Source organism: Acanthopagrus latus, chromosome 18, assembly GCF_904848185.1.
Source record: "Acanthopagrus latus isolate v.2019 chromosome 18, fAcaLat1.1, whole genome shotgun sequence".
Taxonomy (NCBI): domain Eukaryota; kingdom Metazoa; phylum Chordata; class Actinopteri; order Spariformes; family Sparidae; genus Acanthopagrus; species Acanthopagrus latus.
The window spans coordinates 3,896,949-3,915,358 of NC_051056.1; the positions used below are offsets into that span (position 1 = coordinate 3,896,949).

The 18,410-nt window shown below is 42.5% G+C and overlaps 1 protein-coding gene across 3 annotated transcripts in view; it reads left to right on the forward strand.

Annotated features, from left to right (window-relative positions):
• Positions 1–3,408: 3,408 nt before the first annotated feature.
• The window catches only part of glra1 (glycine receptor, alpha 1), a 122,509-nt gene continuing 107,507 nt past the window's right edge, over positions 3,409–18,410 (forward strand). For 2 of the 3 annotated variants that reach the window (XM_037077733.1, XM_037077734.1), the window contains exons 1-2: positions 3,409–3,752; positions 5,296–6,864. In XM_037077733.1, the coding sequence (XP_036933628.1) occupies positions 6,794–6,864 (71 nt within the window). In that variant the 5' untranslated portion in view covers positions 3,409–3,752; positions 5,296–6,793. The remainder of the gene's footprint in view (positions 3,753–5,295; positions 6,865–18,410) is intronic. The other variant, XM_037077735.1, reaches the window with a different exon arrangement.

An 18,410-nucleotide genomic window follows, 5' to 3' on the forward strand; every position in this document is an offset into this window, starting at 1 on the left:
CTGGGAACCCAGGGACACACCACGGTATCAACTTGACAATCACAAAGTAGTCATGCCCTAAAGTATATCCTGACTAAAGTCTATTTTACTCTAAATGGGACCATATCTTACTAAATGAACATCATAGTGTGTTGAAGAAGACTTTAAACTAGAGCTTAAGACCATAAACTCATTAGGAACCTGTTTACTAAGCTAATTTCAAATGATAATTAGGGTAATTTTCTCATAAGATCACATACAGTCAGAGCTGTTCTTTAAACTAGTGGAGTTGTTCCCTGCCAGGTATGAAGAGTTCAAGTTCAGGTTCAAGGCACTTCTGCATGCACAGCCAATGACCTCTAATCTGATCCGATCGCTCTGATCAGGTGGGACGTTATAATCACAAAATCTGAACACAGAAAAGTTCAGTAAATGTAAGGTGTGTGTCAGTGGAACCAATTTCTGTTCCAGGAGAGCTGCCCAGTGAGAACACGACACCCCCACCGAGCATCAATAAGGAATCACATTAAGAACAATCACAGGCAGATGGCATCCTGCATCCACAGTCTGAGCAGCACAATCAACTAATCGATGGAATCCATTTACAGAAATACAGCCAGTGTGCTGATTTAGAAAAGTTGGTGAAAAGTTAGTCAGCAAAACATTTTGGGTTTTGTACTGGAGTTAAATTGAAAAAGTTGATTGTGTCTGATGAAATCACACTTTTGCTTGGGATGTCATAAATAATACAAAACAATGATTGAAGAATATTTTGCATTCAAACAACACAGAGGGGAAGTTGCAGAGGGGAATTCTAAACCTTTTTATTAACCAATCAAAATAAGAATTGTCCCATTTAAACAATAAAGCCAGATTGCTTTACAGCTGTGTTCTCAATGTGAATATGTAGTGATGAGTGTTCATCCACTTACCAAAAATGGCAAACTATTAAAGAATTCAACATAGATGACGATAGATACCCATCTTCGACACAGGGAGTTGATCAAATGTGCGCCAAATGGGATAAGATGTCCGACAGAAGAGGAATGCAAAACATAACATAACTTCTGCACATGTCACACAGCAGTCCCAATCATATGTGTTGTTCCCTGTAAACACCAGACTCTATGAATCCCATCGCAAGTAAACATCTGACCTGAAATCTCCAACTGAAATGATTTCAACTGTAACATCTGTACGTTTGTAACTATTTTAGTAAGTCTGATTAACTTACCATTGTCTTCTGGTTTCGCACTGGACATAATCAGCTGTCTTCTGCTTGTTTGACTCGACCATCCATCCCTGACCCCCTCCGCATACAGACTTTGTCACTGGTCGTTTTCCCGATCGTAAACGGTCTGGGTGTAAAATTAAACAATGGCCAACACTATTAAAAGCAGAGCAGTTGTAATAAACTGCATTTATCTTTTATCCATTCAAAAATTGTTGGTCTGAAAATGCTGCTGGATGGCACTGAACAAACAGCCTGTGACTGAACTGTCATTAGTTTGCATCGGTAAAAATGAAAATTGAAAATACGTCAAACTCTATTTCACTGGGAGCATTCAGGCAAAACCACAGTTGTTTAGGAAGGAGAGGGTGCTTCACTCTGTCTGTTGATGAATTTCTTCATCAGAGATTTGTACCCCGATCCTTCCAGTCCCACAGCTGCTGGTCTGAGCTGTGCCACCCTCCTCTACGTGCACCACTTTCTGCAGCGGTGGGTCAGACAGGCCGGTCAGCCCACTCCAAACAACGACCGAAGCCAATTACAGCCTGCTGCGACTATAAATAACCACCACAGCACTTTACTGTGCATTTACATAAAGAGCTATAATGGCTGTGTAATGGTTTAAATATTCATCATGCTTCCTTTGCATTCCACTTTCCACTTGCCACTTTCCGCTGAATTATAAAAAGGAAATTGTACTGTTAGGAAGCTTCCTGTTTCTGTTGGGGTGAGCAACAAAGAAAACTTTGTAATGATAATAATGATATAGAAATATATGCTGTAGCTAACACTTCCACAGAGAAATAAAAACTTTTAATGAAATGTTAGGGTTTTTTTTTATGTCAAATTGTGAATTGTTTTGCTTATGCAAGGATCTGAGGGTAGAGGATATTGTATGCTGTACAGATTGTAAAGGCCCCTGAGGCAAATGTGTGATGTGTAGTATTACAAATAAAAATGACTTGACTTGACTCACATGAGATATTTCCATTATCCCATTATTTACCCAGAGGTCTGAGACTGAGGTAGAAGCTTTCTTCCCTAATAAAGACATCATCTCCATATTCAGCAGCCCCCCCCCCCCAGTCTTTCTGTGTGTGAGCGTGTGTGTGTGTGTGTGTGTGTGTGTGTGTGTGTGTGTGTGTGTGTGTGTGCGTATTCTTAGTTCCAGTAGCACTCAGCCTTGTGATCCCTTCAGTGCCTGCAGGCATTAGAATCAGAGTCACGTTCCAGCGGACACTTCGGACAAAACGGTCCTGAGGAGTCTGTGTGTGTGTGTGTGTGTGTGTGTGTGTGTGTGTGTGTGTGTGTGTGTGCAGAAATAGAAAGTGCTAGCGTAATATCACAGAAGACATTATTAGAATATCAGAGCATCGTACCTCTCTGTCAGTGAGCACACTGTAAGTAGGCAGATTATACATGGGGGGGTCATCCTCTGGGGAGCGGGAATGTGGAGTAAAATTAAAATCCTTCTGAAATCAGGAAATCTCCACAGAGATTTAGTTTTATGACGGCTGACACTCTAGACCAGTGGGAGGATTTTGAGCCCACAAAAACACCAGATTAGGATTCATCCACTGGGGACCATGCAGTCTAACTCGATGGTGGCAGTCTGACCACCAGTCATTGAGTGAATTTTTCTGGACCAGTAATTTCTAGGATTGATAGCTCAACAGGTAACGGAAGCAAAAAAGTCCCAATCATATTCTGAATTGAGCATGCTAATTATTAGCCATAATGCTGGAACCATCTAAAACAGACTTACCACAAACTCTGAGACCAGTGACGGACTGATAAAATCTGCGCCACTATCCCTTGTGGACCATTTGAGCCAGTCAACCAATCAGAGTGCAGCCCTAACCTAATATAACTTCTCTCAACTCCCTTTGCTTTCCTTCCAAGCGTCCATAAAGACATGATACAAAATTACTATTAAATATTTTCCAAAATGTATGTTAACCAATCTGTATTTACCGACCACTACGACCCTCTACATCACAGTCATGGTTACCCTCTACAGTCACAAATTTTTATATCGGTCTGCATTGTTTTGTAGCTAAATGTCTTATTTAGATATTCAAAAACGTGTATGGTTGATATAAAACAAATCTACCTGCATTTTTTAATTTGATTATTTGTTTGCAAAACTAAAAATGAAGCAATGCCTTCTGGGAATTTGAAGACTGATTCGAGTAGACCATGACTGCGTGCTTGTTGGAAGTTGGAGATTGGAAGTTGACTGGGATTAAGCTAGCAAAATATGAGTCGAGGCATCAAGAGACACAAGGGGCGAGCGGAGACAAAGAGAGATATCTAAGAGAGCACTGTTGGCTGGCGGTGAAAAATGCTGCAGACTGGCTGAGTTGTAAAATCAAGTGCAGCTTGAGCTAGCACTAGCGCTAACACTGCTAGCACTAATGTTCGCAACACGGCTGAGCCAGCACACCAGGGAGAAGGACACGACAGCGAGGAATATGAGCAATAGCAGGAACAAAACGAGCAAGAGGAGGATGAAGAGGTAGACATGGATAACTGCGTGACGGTAAGACATGTTTTTATTATGGAGCGGCTGGCTCTGATGATTTATTAATTTGTTTTATGCATTGGGGTTGTGCGTTGTTCTGGTGCAGTTCTTTATAGCATGGGAACTGTCAAAAGTTGCGCGCAAAGTTGGCTCCCCTCCGCACTCATATCTGCTCTGACTCAGAAGCTGCCGCACTGCTGCTGCTGCTGCTGGAAAGCCTGCCGCTAACCTCTTCAGCGTGGTACAGTCCTGTCGGAGCTCAAGGTTAAAAAACAGCATTAAAACAGTTTAAGTGTTGTCTTCCTTGTGGCTCAGACTTGTACACCCTGGGCGTTTTTTTTGCACTGTGCTCCCTGTTTCGGCTTAGCATGCTGCTTGGTCAACTCAAGGAGAGCATCATAAGAGCAGAGCCGTCAGCGCCATTTGCGTTTCATTTGTTGCAATCAGTGTTTAAACCTGTGACGAGAGCATCCCTGACTGACTGAATTGCGTTGATCAAGGAGAAAACAGGATTTCTCTATCTGACAAGCTGCTTTTTTTATTTGTATTTATTTTTTTTGGAGATGATGAGGAAAAACCAAGGTTGTGAAAACCAACAAATCAGGCCAACAAATCAGGCCATGGATTGGTGTTTATAAGAGGAATCATTCACAGTGGTTTATGGGCTGAGTAGTTTTAAAGTAATCATGTACACAGTCTCGCCTTTCCAATTCTCTCTGAATCAAATGTTTTCTGATCACAATTTCATCTGGAGGTTTCCTGGTTTGGTTCCAGGCTTATAACTCTTAATCGTCAGTGAACTGAAATTCGCTTCCAGGAGGAGAGCTGTTCAAAAAAGTGACTGTGACTGTTGAGCTCTATTGTTCAGCTGTTCTGGTGGTGGAGTCAACACCGATAAAAGTTAAGACAGATCCTCACAAGAATATACATTAATTCATTGAAAATGACCGTATTATGTCTGTTTTACTTTAATGCAGTAATCATAACTCGGACATTAATAATACACACAGGAGATTAAGAGCGGGTGGCTCTGAATTATGTAAGTTAAATGACTTCAAGGTTAATATAAAAAACAAGTTATTATTAATGTAGGGACGATTATATAGCATGCACCCAGCGCCACATCATTTATAGACTAAGCTAATGTGCATTGCACATCCTTAATTATGCCTTTAAAAATGAATTTAACAAAAGGCAAATTAAATAAATACAGCACAAAAAGGGAAAATTAAATCCAAATATTTTTTTTGTGTTGTTTTTTGTCTCAGTTTTATGTTGCTAGACTTGGAGCAGTTTATCAGAGAAACTGTACAGTAAAGTTCACTGATTTTCAGCCATTTAATCTCTCTTTTAAGTTTATTCTGACCTCATTTAAACACTTTAATTCATTTTATTTCCCTCTTTACTGCGAGTATTGAGAGGAAAAGCACTCCTCCTCACTCTGAGATCATTGCTGGTTCTCTGCTGAGCTCCATCAGATCCCTCTTCAATAATCTCCTCTGTGTGTAAGATTCATCTAAACTCATCAATAACTTCTTATCACACTGATTTTCTCCCTCAGGGGATCTGTGAGGGGCAGAACTCGTGTCCAGCTAGTGACACCTCCGCTGGCCAATCAGAGGCGGGCTCCGGGACCGCGTTGACCAATGAGAGCATCCTGTAGGAGTGTCAGAGCACGAGGAGCGTTTTGTGGAGTTTGCTAAATGACTGCAGCAAGAAAACCCAGTGTGGGTCGGAGCGCACCGAGGCTGGCTCTGCTGTCTACACTGTACCTCCGCGCGCGTGTGTGTGTGTGTGCCAGTGTGCGTGTGTGTTCGCCGGGCTCTCCTGCCATGGAAGAGCGTCCACGTCGGTCCGATACGCAGCTGTCTCCGGTGTTGTAACACTCTCACAGCTCCTGAGGGGATTGGGTCGTGGTTTTTCTTTTTTTTTTTTTCTTCTTTTTTTTTTCCCCCCCCTGTCCTGACGGAACCGCTGTCCGGATGGGAGCGGATGCGGAGCGCAGCAGCAGCAGCAGCGGCCGCCGGTGCGTCTCCAACTTGACCACCACCAGACAATGGGAGTAGCTGAGCCGTGCTGCCTCAGCGCCAAGTACTACTACTACTACTACTCGCCCCTGGGAGACAAGTACGAGAGGAAGCAGCAGCAGCAGCAGCAGCAGGAGGAGGTGAAGAAGAAGGAGAGGGAGAAGAAGAAAAGGAGGCAGACTTGTTCTACCTGCAGACCTCCTTCTCTCAGCAGCAGCAGCAGCAGCAGCAGCAGCAGCAGCAGCGCCGGGACTCCCGCAACAGCCCGTACGCACGGATCCAGAGCGACGCGCCGGCTCCCGCCTGTGGGATGCATGTGAGAGAAAGCTTGCAGATGTGAGAGAGGAACTTCTACGTGTGGGTCTATTATTCCGTGAGTGGAATTAGGGGATATAACGCACAGCGGTCTGGAGACGCAGCCTCCCGCCAGCCACAATAGCCTCTCTTTTTTTTTTTTCTCCACCACTGAAGGAATATGTCTTATTTTTTCCCCTTCAAACACTATGGATCGCACAGACTGGACTTAAAAATAAGTGGGTTTGTCAATTAACAGAAGCGTGTGAGCGGCGAGTCCCCCCCCCTTCCTCCTCCTCCTCTTCCTCCCCCCTGTCTGTCCCCTCAGGAGCCTGAACCTTGGACGAGCTTCCTACTCCCCGCAGCCTCTCCGCCTGCCGCTGTCCGCGGTCCTGAACGCAGTGTCGGGGTGGATTTCAGTGGATTTCCCCGGCTCCACCGGAGGCGCAGAGAGCAGACACAAGCATGATTTCACGGCCGGTGAGGTCATGAGCATCCCCCGGCTCAGCACCGGCTACCCCGGGATCTGAGACCCAGAAACCAGCGGAACATTTTCGGCTCACCTTGGAGGTCATAAACCGTCCCCACAACCCCCCCTCCCCTCTCCTCCTCTTCCTCCTCCTTTTCCACCACTAAAGGATTTTTTTTTCATCATCCTCTGAAGAGTGTGACCCCCCCCTCCCCTCTCCCTCTCCCTTCAGCAACACCTCCACCCCCCCTCTCTCCCCTCCAAACAAAATGAGACTGGCCAAAATGTGCCGACTAAACGCGCTGGGGATCTATTTGTGGGAAACGGTAGTGTTTATCAGGTAAGCAGAAGCATGAAATGGACTTCATGAGTGGAAATAATGATGTGTGTGAAAGATAACATGGACATTTGCATTTTTATTGCTTTGGGACGTGCGTGAAAATGAGCGAGTCCTCCAGGAGGCGAGTTCCTGTGAAAGTTGCCTTTGGGGTTGTGCGTGTTGTCGCCCATGTGCACGTCAGCCCGCACATGCCAGCGGTGAGTTGAATTAAGGCGCATTGGGATCCAGGCAGGGTTGTGTTCGGGGAGGGGCGCACAGCGACCACTAGTGGGGGGTTTGTGAGCTGCTCCTCCAGAAAGTCAACAGGCATGTGGAGAGGAAACTCTCCAGGCACCACATGTGTCGTCATTGAGATGATGCTGTGATCTGTGACTGGTAGTAGCCACTGATGCTGTAGCCTGTGTGGGTCGTGTCAGTCAGCCAGAGGAGGCAAGATGAGATTTATGTCTACTTGAAGGAGAATCTTCATCCAAAACAGTGAAAAAGTGCATTTATTTCCCGAAAAAATTGGGCCTGAGGGCTGGGTTGTAACTTCTTCTTCCTTACAAGAATCCATAAATTGATTACAAGCTACCCATGATGCTGCTGATGATGATCTGGTTGCACATCAAGTTAAATCTTAAAAAACATCACAGAAAAAGAAAACCATGTGCTGGTTTTTCTGAGTTCTTTTTTACACGTCAAGGTGAACCCACTTATATCATAGTGTCTGAGACCACACTAAAAATCTCTCATATCGTAACTTAAATCTTTAAAAAAAAAATCAGTTCAAGTTTAAGGATTCAGAAAGTAAATGAAAGTGTCAAGCAAAGCAGAGCTTTATGAGCGTTTAAATCTTGGATTTCTAAAGCACGATCCGGCAGGCTCAAGATGACCTAAAATCTCAAGATCTGTACATCAAGTTTAGTTTCTTGAGAAACAGAAAAAAAATAAAACTTCATCGTAGAAACAGAATTTGCTAACAAATGGACATTTTCTGTGTCGAATCTTTAATAGTAATACAATGAGAATGCACCTTTTTTCCCGAAAAAAAAAAAAAAAAACAAAACAAAAAAAACCCTCATCTCATTTGTCTCGACTGTCTCCCCGGCTCAATAAGACAATCAGATGTTTTAAGGCTTGGCTGTTATTTCTTCATTCATTACGAGCGATCCATTAATTGATTAACAGCGATCCATACTGCTGCTGCTGCTGCTTCACTGATTTTACACCAAGCTAAATCCAACAAACTCCAAGGGGAAAGAAAACAACAAATGAGTTATTTTGTTTGTTTATCTCATACAGTGAGGTCCTAAAGTGAAAGACCACACTGAAAGTATCCTGTATTATCAGGTAAACCTGGAATGAATTGGAAAGTTTGCAGGATCAGATAGTAAATGTTAGAGTTGAAATCGTTATTTCAAGCAACGAGGGCAGGCATGTGACCCAAACCAACTGGATTTTCAGAAAATGGATCACTTGTATCCAAAGCACGATCAGGCAATGACTACATAATAGAAAAAGATCAACTTGTGGCACTTATTTCCCCACTTATTTCCTTAGCAAAGCTACTGTCAAAAACAGGCTGATTTGACTTTGAAATACAAAGAAAAATGTGCCTGTCAGCCTGCTCGTACAGGTGAGTTGAAGTTGCATTAGATCCAGGCAGGATTGAAGCACGCAGCGACCACTAGTGGGTGATTTGTGAGCTGCTTCTCCAGAATGTCAGCAGGTAGTGGATAGAAAACTCTCAGGGCACCACATGTGTTGGCCTTAAGATGATGCTCCGATTTATGATTATTTATGACACACCTGCTGTTTGAGCCACTGTGAGTCATGTCAGAATGCTTTCTGTCCACTTAAAGGATTTCATCTCATTCATTTCCCAAGAAACCTCATCTAATTTGTCTGATTTGTTGCGAGGCTTCGGTTGTAATTTATTCCTTCATTACAAGAATCTATTAATCGATTAACAACGATCCATCCTGCTGCTGCGGCTGCTGTGCTGGTTGCACATCAAGCTAAATCTGAAAACAAATCAGTAGCCACTTTTCTTTATTTTCAGGATTCAGAAGTGTTGTTTTCCTGCTGCCAGATATTTTTCTACAGTCGGACATATTTTTTGCATATCCCTTTTTCCCCTCCCTGGTGTGCCCATGTTGATTTTGAGGTCATCTCCAGTTCCCCTCCCTGCTGCAAGCAACATTTAGTCATCCCTGCTGCCTCCAAAGTTGCCTATTCATCAGGGCCCTGTAACAGGCTGTATGCTGGGCCGCTCAGCAGCCAAATCCTTGTGTTGATGTCGCAGCAGTAGGCGGGACATATGGGAGCACTGCTGTGCAGTTGGTTGTCAAGGGGCCGTCATTTTTTTTTTTTTTTTTGTTGACAATGGATATTAGTTTGTGCTTTTGTGTGGACCCATGCAGAGCAGAATTCAGCTGAAAGAAATGGGCAGATGATTGTTGATATCCAGTTTGACCAGAAAGGTGCTGACTGTAACATTTTGTAAGTCTAGTAGACATTTGTAAAATGTGATTCAGACTCGACACTCATATCACAAACCTAAGCAAGACCCAACAAAACCGCAAAGATAGAATGACAAAATTAATGTTACTGTCATTTTGAAGACATTTCTGGATCATTAGAGGACTGTGTGTTCGGTGGATCAGACAGTAGGCTTGAGGCGACTCTGGGACGGCTAATGCTTTATTGACAAGGTGAAAGCATGGTCGCTGCCCCTTACAGGTTTTAAATACAGGTTTTGTCAGGCTCACTGTGTTCAGGAGGCAAAAAGTGAATTGCTAATTTTTTCTACCTTATCAGTAGCCCCCATGATATAGTGCTTGAGGTATTGGTGTGACTTCCGTGTCCTGTCATTTAACCTTAACCAGCCATTTCCAGGATGCTAATCTTCACTTTACAGTGCTTGATATGGCATACCAATGATTCATAGAAACTTTATAGAGTAATTACACTATAATATTTGCTTAACCCACTCTTGAAAGTGCCGCTGGTATGTCAGTTATTATGGTGACTTTGTTACTCATGCTAGTTCCACCGAGCACTGGAAATATTACCCATAACCATAACCTCTTGAGTAAGGTCAGCGTTTTCATTTTAAGTTGTGCTTCTGCATGATGACGTAGTGATGGGAGAAGTATTCAGATCTTTTATTTATGTTGAAGCTGCACAAACACAACACGCATTAAAGACACTGAAATAAGGAAAAGTACTGCATTCTGAATGTAACTGGTAAAAATCTACGTGCTTGTATGTATAAAAGGTATAAGTACACATGCAGTGTTAGAATATATATAATGATTACTGATGCGTGTAGCTGGTTGAGGCGGAGCTCATTTTTACTACTCATTTTTCACATTTGAGTTCATTAACTAGTCACAGGGAAACTTAAACATTCAGTCATACTTCATATGTTGGATTTAACTTAACGAATCCGCCTTTAACATCCCTCTACGTCTTTGAGATGATTATTGTTTGCTTGTTTTCTATTATGGTAAGAAACTGCATATAAGAGCCTGGTTACTTTACCAACTATTTCTCCCAGTTTACACTCAATGCGAACTATCTCCCAGATATTCCCTAGAATTGGGGACTGTGTTGGGGTCCTGCTTTGCATTCCAACCTACAGGCTCCCTGCACATTTTGCTTTATTGCGTCACGTGAGGATATTACTTCCCGACTTGGCCTCCGAGGTATTCCATTATGTGAACTATCAAAGGCGTTTTTCTACCTGCTGCAGCGACTCCCTCATTTCCATTGAACAAGGCAGCCGTTTACAGTCGGGACGGCTGGGACGGGTGGTGGTGCCGGAGGGGGGGCGGCTGCAGGAGTTTTGCATTCAGCACACACAGTTTAGTTAATGAACCAGAGTCTGGATATTGCCGTCTCAGCTCCTCGGGCCTGGACTCTGCAGCTCCCTGCTTAATTGATATCTCTTTCCCCCTCTGTCCCAACCAGACCCCCCCACACCTCATTCCACATTCAGCCTTATTACTAAACATTGATTAGCCTGTCAATGGCTGGGCCCAGACCTGATGAATACACATTTAATGCTCGCACATATCTCTCCCCTCTCTCTGTCGCCGCTCCTATTATTCACCAAACGAAGCAGGAGAGGAGAGCTGAGAATTTAGATCGACCTGCAGGAAATTCATCTTAACAAAAACCTTTAATCTTGTATTCAGGTTTAAATCTGAGAATTCTGTCAAGACAAGAGAAAGAGAAAGACAAGACAGTGAGATGATTTCCCCAGTGTCCAGAACACCTCACTTTTCTATTGTCTGAAGTTTTTTCTAATCGAGCGGTTTAACTTTTTAAACAAATGAAGGAGCATATTTCAAAGCGCTGTCACTTCTATGAGGAACACCAGAGGGACAAACGTCACTGACCCTTGACCTCTTAATTAGTCCCTTGGATGATTGAAGAAACCATCTTAATCTGCCGTCACATTTGTGGACGAGTCACTGGGGAAGATGCAGTACAATATGAATGACATCTTCACGTTGCGAGTGTGTGTTCACACTATAAATAAAATCTATTATAATTAATATGAATGAGGCAATTAATGTCAAATTCAGTCACAAGAAATGAAAACATTTCAGTGAAGCGATCCGGTGTTTGCCACCGCAAGCATGTGTGTTTCGAGAAGTTTTTAGAAATGAGCTGTCAGCATGAAGAAGCGAGACTTCTGCAGCAGCATCACATTTGATCATAGGAATATGACCTCTGTTTGTTTTTTAGTTATAGCAAAATATTGAAATCAGACAAGTGATGTAATGACATTCATTCATCATGTATATGTGATTTAAGTGAAGTAAAAATGAGTGAAGGGACACATTATTGTCCGTCTTTAGCTTCAGTGTGTTGATGAAAGTCAGTTCGGTTGAAGCTGAAAAGCTGAGAAGCCATTCAGCTTATTTAAACACTGACATCTTAAATATTAATATTATTGGGTTTAGTTAGAATTTGTTCTGATGCAATATATCAATACTACATTGTTATCTTGATATGAGACTGTACATGATGTTGGATTTTGGACTTTGTTAGATGGTGGAAGTGTATGGAAGTCTTGCCTTTACTTGATATTCTGAACTGACCAGACTGTTCTACTTGAGAAATTACCAATAGTCATCCCTACAATATTGTCACAGTATTGATACAAAGCTTTTTGAAAAAAAAGTAGTTTCCCATATTTGATGTTGTCAATACTTCCCAGCCCTGATCTGTGTAGTCTGCATCCATCATGTTAAATCACTGCTCTTGTTTCTTGGAGGCAAATCACATGAAGGCTTTTAATGTGGAGCAACAGGAAATCCATTGTATTTGTCAAAGTGATCTTTACTGCTTCACCCTTGACTGATGTGACTTTACAGTACATTAAACTACACTTTTAAGCAACAGTGAAGGTGTTAAGAGAGTCATTTTGCACACAGCAGTAGACAGTGGCAGTCCAGCACAATCAGAGGAATAAATGTTGGCAATTTACATTTCTGCAAACTGCAGATATGTTGAAACTTTGCATTTCTTTAGCTTAAATTCAATGTTGTGACAACCTTGTTCTGGCTTAAAATACTACAAACATGGCTGGAAAAGGTGCCAGTGTGTTAAAATATCCAGTGGTTTCATGCTTACAGATGCTGAACCATAGTCTCGAACAGTGGTCTCCAGTATGGCAGCTTGCTCGCCTAGCTAACTCCACCTCAGTCCCCTCAACCTACCCCCACGAATGTATACATGTAATGTAAAATCTGATATGACACATAGTTTTGGAATGTTGGTATGATACTGATGACACATGATTTGATGACACGTATGTGGGGATTACCGACACGTAAAATAAAAAACATTTGATTGCGGTGGCTGAGCTGGACAATAAAAAGATAAACAGATTGCTGCAGTAAGCTAACTAGCTTGAAACAAATCAGTGATGATACAGCTGGCTTGACTACCAGTATGACAGGCAATGTCACCCTATATGAATCATGAAACTCATATTACTAGTGTACAGTCGATATGCAAGCCGCAGCAGAGCAACAGACCTGAAGTGCACAAGGTGAACACAACACGCTCCTCAGGCCTCCAGCAGCACATCGTCCACTTCTATCGACCGCTGAGGCAGAATGATTAATCAAACCGTTCAGCGTTAGGCTCAGAGAATGCCAACGCACAAACCATGACCAACGGGGAATACCAATCAGTCAGTCAAAATGACTGACATGCCTTTGAACAGCCACTGACGTCTCTGCCTTATTGCTTTTCTACGCGGCAGGAGGTGGCTGTTGTTGGAACAGCAGAATTTTTAAGGGTTATTGCAGGATGCTTTGGGGAGGCTCTCCTCTGTAACATGATGTTTGTGTGCGTCTTCCTCAGTATTTCTAGATGTTTGTTAGTGTGTGTGTATCTGAGCACCCAGCTTTGTGTGCGCGTGTGTGTGTGTGTTGCGCTGAGCGTGTGTTTCAGGAAAAGAGGTTTATGCTAAAACTGGAGCATGTGTACAGTTTGTAACAAATTCCTCCTGAGGGAAATTTGTATTCACTGATTTAGATACAATTATGGGCTGGATGTATTATCTCTCAGTTGTGCGCAGGAGTGGAAAAAGAGAAGCACGGGCTTTACTGTTTACACCTTGTTTATGTTTAAAGGAGTCAGGTGTTGGAGGTGATTTGCGGCGACTCTGTGTGGTTTTACGGCCTTACTTTGCCGCAGTGCAACTGCGACAAAATAAAACATCTCCGGGTTTTTCTCCGGAGATACAAACTGCTGTTATTTTTCCATTTTTGATCGGGGGCTCTGCTCATTTCACAGCCACTTCCCTGTGATAATGCAGATTGATCGCCTCTCTCATTTCTGGGTGATTGCACAAATCGTTGCCATGCACACAACCGACCTCTGTATGCAAACTATTCATCCTCACTCGAACATAACGTGCAGAGAGTGACCTTTTCCACTATGGATTTCTATATTCAATAAACTCAAGTGGAAACAGTGAGCAGTCCATACAAACAGGTAATCTAAACATTTTACCTCTGAGCTGAAATATGGGCGCCGGCTTCAAAGATCTTTATGTGCAACACCATCAAGTAGTCGCTCAAGGGGAAAATGTATGCAGAGTCTATGGGGATAGAGTGATCTATAATTTCTATGAGCAGGACGAATGTTCATCCGTGCCTGCAGCCCACTACCTGTCAGCTGCTGGAAGGTAACCTTGAGCTGGCCTTGAAAACACAGCTGCATGCAGGGATCTCTACACACACACACACACACACACACACACACACACACACATTCATCACATCACAAGGTGAATTAAATCCGACTCCACCGGTTCAAGAAATAAATTGATGTTGAAATTTGGCGATTTAGAGAAGGTCACCCGCCTGCTTTCTTAAATTATTTTAAGTAAAGAAGACCCGGACGTCAGACATTGTTGAGTCTCAATATTAAATAAAAGTCCTTATCCTGAACCGGCAGGACTGAAATTGGGACCGGAGTGACTTGGAAAAGACTGAATGTCCTGGCTGTGTGTTCATTAAATAAAAGGTTAGCCTCCGCGTAGACAGAAAAATACAAAGCTGTGACAGAACAACTTAATGAAAAGTCATGTTACCTTGAGAGATATTTCACTTCGGCCTAACATTTTCAGTTGTGGCATTCATTAGCTGTATAAATGTTGTGACTCAGTGTTGCCTGTCATCAGTATTATCAGTCACGTTGCGGCATCGTCTGTTTTCCTACAACCACATTGTAACCCTGATCTTGAAGCATATTGAACAGAAGCCAGTTTCTGTTCTGGGTTGTTTTCTTTTTTTTTGTTTTTTTTTTTTGTGAAGTGCAAGGTCAAACTTGAAGCGCAAAATAGGGAAAGAAAATCTTCTTTCTCTGGTGCTTATTTCACTGGGGAATATCGAGCACTGTTGCTTTTACATCATATCAGAGTTTGTTGTCGCTACACTCTTGAGACTTAGACTCCAAACAGAAGACTTGACCCAGAATTGACAGCTTTTCTTCTTTTTTTGTGATCAAAAGCTTTTTAGTAAACAGTAAGAAAACAAAGACAGAAGGGCAACATACAATTAACCAGTCCATGCTCTTCCGTTGCTCCGTGAAAAAAGAACTTTAAATGTTCCTCATTCTAGGAAGTGAAGCGTGATGACACCGTTCGGATTACAGATTCATTATGATCAGCAGATCATTTATCCAGAATGCATACAGAATACAGAAATTCAGGGTTTTTCTTGGCAGCCGTAAGACCAGAAAAAAACTATTGACTTCAGATTAATATGAGAATAGTGTTAATATGAAAATAGTCAAAGAGAAAAGTTCGAAGAGAATGATTTCAGAGGCAAAAATCTAATGACAACACTGCTAGCTAACTACATTTCATTGCCAGCATCCTCATTGACTCATTGACGACTGTAACCAATAACTAACATAAAGAGCGACTTGTCTTCTCCTGTTGCCAGATCAATCACCACAGTGCTTGTTTGTGTACCAGTTACAATCATCTTGGGCGGTGCCAAACCCCAGATGCTGTGACAGTTCTCTTTGATAATAGCGTTTGGGGAAACTTGGTTCGGACATGGGGAGTTGAGGCCTTATATTAAAATGTCTAAATCCGGCAAAAGACAAGGCAACAGCTGATTGCTTGTTGGTGGTTGTGCCGTTAGTGACCGAGGCTAGTGTTAGAGCGACCCTTTATTTTCAGGGTTGATAGATTTGAGATGGTTGAGATTTCACGTAGCGATGTTGCTTTTGAAAACAGCACATAATAGCAGAGGGAAGGAGGGAAATAGGTGTCCAATGACGGGCTTCATACTGTCATTCTCACTGCTGATGATAACAGGAGAGGATCAAACCATTGTGAGGAAAAAGACGGGGGCGTTGCAATCTATTGTAACTTAGAGAAGTAGAAGTGCTTGTATTGCTACCTGGCAGCATGTTGAGTGGCAACATGTAGCTGAATTTGTTGCAGGTTCTCTGTTGCTGCTAATTGGCAGGAAATGCTGTACGTAGAGGCAGATGCAGTAAAGTGGAAAAAAAGATCAAACAAAACTTAACATAACTCCCATTAAAGTAAACTGAGAATCACAGATTGATGGTAACAGGATTATTAAAGGATCTGAGAGTTTTTAGGCAGGGACAGGCAGGGAAAAATTATTCAAGGGCCGATTTAAAACTGTGCGCTTAATTCAAACTTGAGTAATCGTCCAAATCTGTCTTCTGTGTTGCTGTGATGAATATGGAATTCAGGGGTCAGAGTTCAGGGATCAGGGTTAGTTATAGGGCTGAATTTCTGGAGCTGGCCGGGATTTATTGTGTTGCTCAAGGACACTCCAGAAAGATGGAGAGCTCAGCACACACCCCTGCCTGCCAGCTGCCCCTCTCAGAAATCATCCGGTGTCAGGAAGCATACACTCCTGCTTCAGCCAAATTAAAGCCACTGTGTTATTTATGAACCTGCCCTCAGGCCGTTTCATTTGTTCTGCAGGTACCCAGACTATATTTATCACTCACTTCTCCCATCATAACAAATCATAACATATATATATATATTTTTCTGTGATCAATTTCCCCAAGTCCTCTAATGAAAAACAATCGACTGCTCTGGTGGAGTCCGCCACCATCTCTACAATAATTAACTTCTGGGCAGGTTCATTTCCAAAACTTGATGTATGATAATACATTATTGATTAGCAGACTGAGACAGATCTGCACCATAAATAACAGAGTATATTATCAATGCCCTCTCAGAGCTGTTACTCAGTTACAGTCAGGTGGATTCTTGGAAAAGTTTGGAGCTACAGTATATTTCCGTAATTAAAGTGGAGTCAGTCAGAAGAGATATGTTAGTTTTGTTGTTCCAGTTGTTCTCTAATTAAAGTAAAAGTATTTTCGTACAGACAGCCCATCGTAATGATCATCCTGTTTGTTCAGTATCACATCACTCAGCAACACCTCATCATTTTTGAAATTCAAACTGTTGCTGAGTGAAAGTAGTTGTGGGATATTTGCTTTTCCTATAGGCTAAGAAGGTAGAACATCAGGTCACGTTCCCACAAGCAAAGTGATTTGACCGCAGGATCATTTGTGTTTTTGGTTTTGTTTCTCCCTTGTGTGTTAATTCATGTTACTTCACTGTACATTAGCTGTCAGCAACAAGCAACTACTTGCAACGAGGATGTGTGTGCTTGAATTCAGGTCAACCTTTCACCGAGCTCAGCACTCACCAGACACTCTGCCGCTCTCTCTTTTTTTTACGTTCATGACGTAAAGTACATTTCCCGTCCAGCTCCGGAACATAAACACCCGACAATGGAGGTCACCTCTGTGGAACACTGCTGCAGTCAGGTTGATAAACAGGAGTGAAGATGAATCCACTTTTTAATCCCAAAGTTAAAAAGTAATCTCTTAGTAAACAGTAGATCAGTGCAGAATCTGACTCCAGCTGTTTAGTCCTCCAGATGGTCTGACTCTGACCCGGTCCTCCCCACACAACACTCTCCAAAAGCCTTTTGTGTTGATAGAGCGACCCAAGCAGCAAAGGTTACATAGGTTTAGGTTTAGGTGACTGCTAATACAAGGGTAACAGGAAGTTTCACCTGCCCTCAGCATGTCACCACCTAGTGGTTCAGGAGTGAAATAAAACCCTTCGCGCCTTGGATCATTATAACCCGGAGACAGCTAGTAATTTGTGATAATAGCCGTGTAAAGTTTCCTTCTGAAAGTGAAATGAAAAGATCAATACCTTGCCTAGCTTAGCATAAAGGATGGATGGAGGGGGGAACTGTAAGCATTGCTCAACACTGTGTGTGTTGCTTGTTTGATATGGACACTTCCTGCAGCATAGCCTCGCTGGTTATAGTGCGAGTTACCAGATACATTCAGAGAGCATGTTTTAGCACATAAGATAGGTGTGTATATCAAGGCTAGTTGTTTTCCTTGTTACTAGTCTTTGTGCCAAGCTAGGCTGATCACCTCCTGAATCCAGCTCTGCGCTTGATGACACAGACATAAATTTGATACTGACTGATTGTTGATACTAGATCTCAGAAAGAATAGCTGAGTGTTGTTGAGGCACTCTGAGCCTGAAGGGGCCTTACCTAGTTGAGAGTTTTGCTCCTGACTGTTGTGGAACGTTTAGGCAAGTTTGAATTACAGTGAGACCGGGAGGTTATATGTCATCGGACAGAGCACAGGGCTGTTGATGGACACAGTATTAGCTCTTGTAGCAGAGACTGAACCTGTGACCTCCCTGTGATTAAAACCACTACATCCTGTTGTCAACTACTGTTTTTTGTTAACACCTTTCTGGAATTTGGCTGAATCTCTGATGCAGAAAGTAAACTTTGATTAAAATGCATTAATTAAGATACTCTGGTAAGTTTACAGGACGGTGTGGGCTCACTAGTGTCAATATCAATGATCAATACTTAATACACCTTGATAAACTGCTGCACAGGTTTGCTGTTGTCCACATGAAGTTTGAATCTCAATGGGAGCTGCTGTGTTAAAAAAAGCATCTAGTCATGGCGCTTCGAGGCACTCTG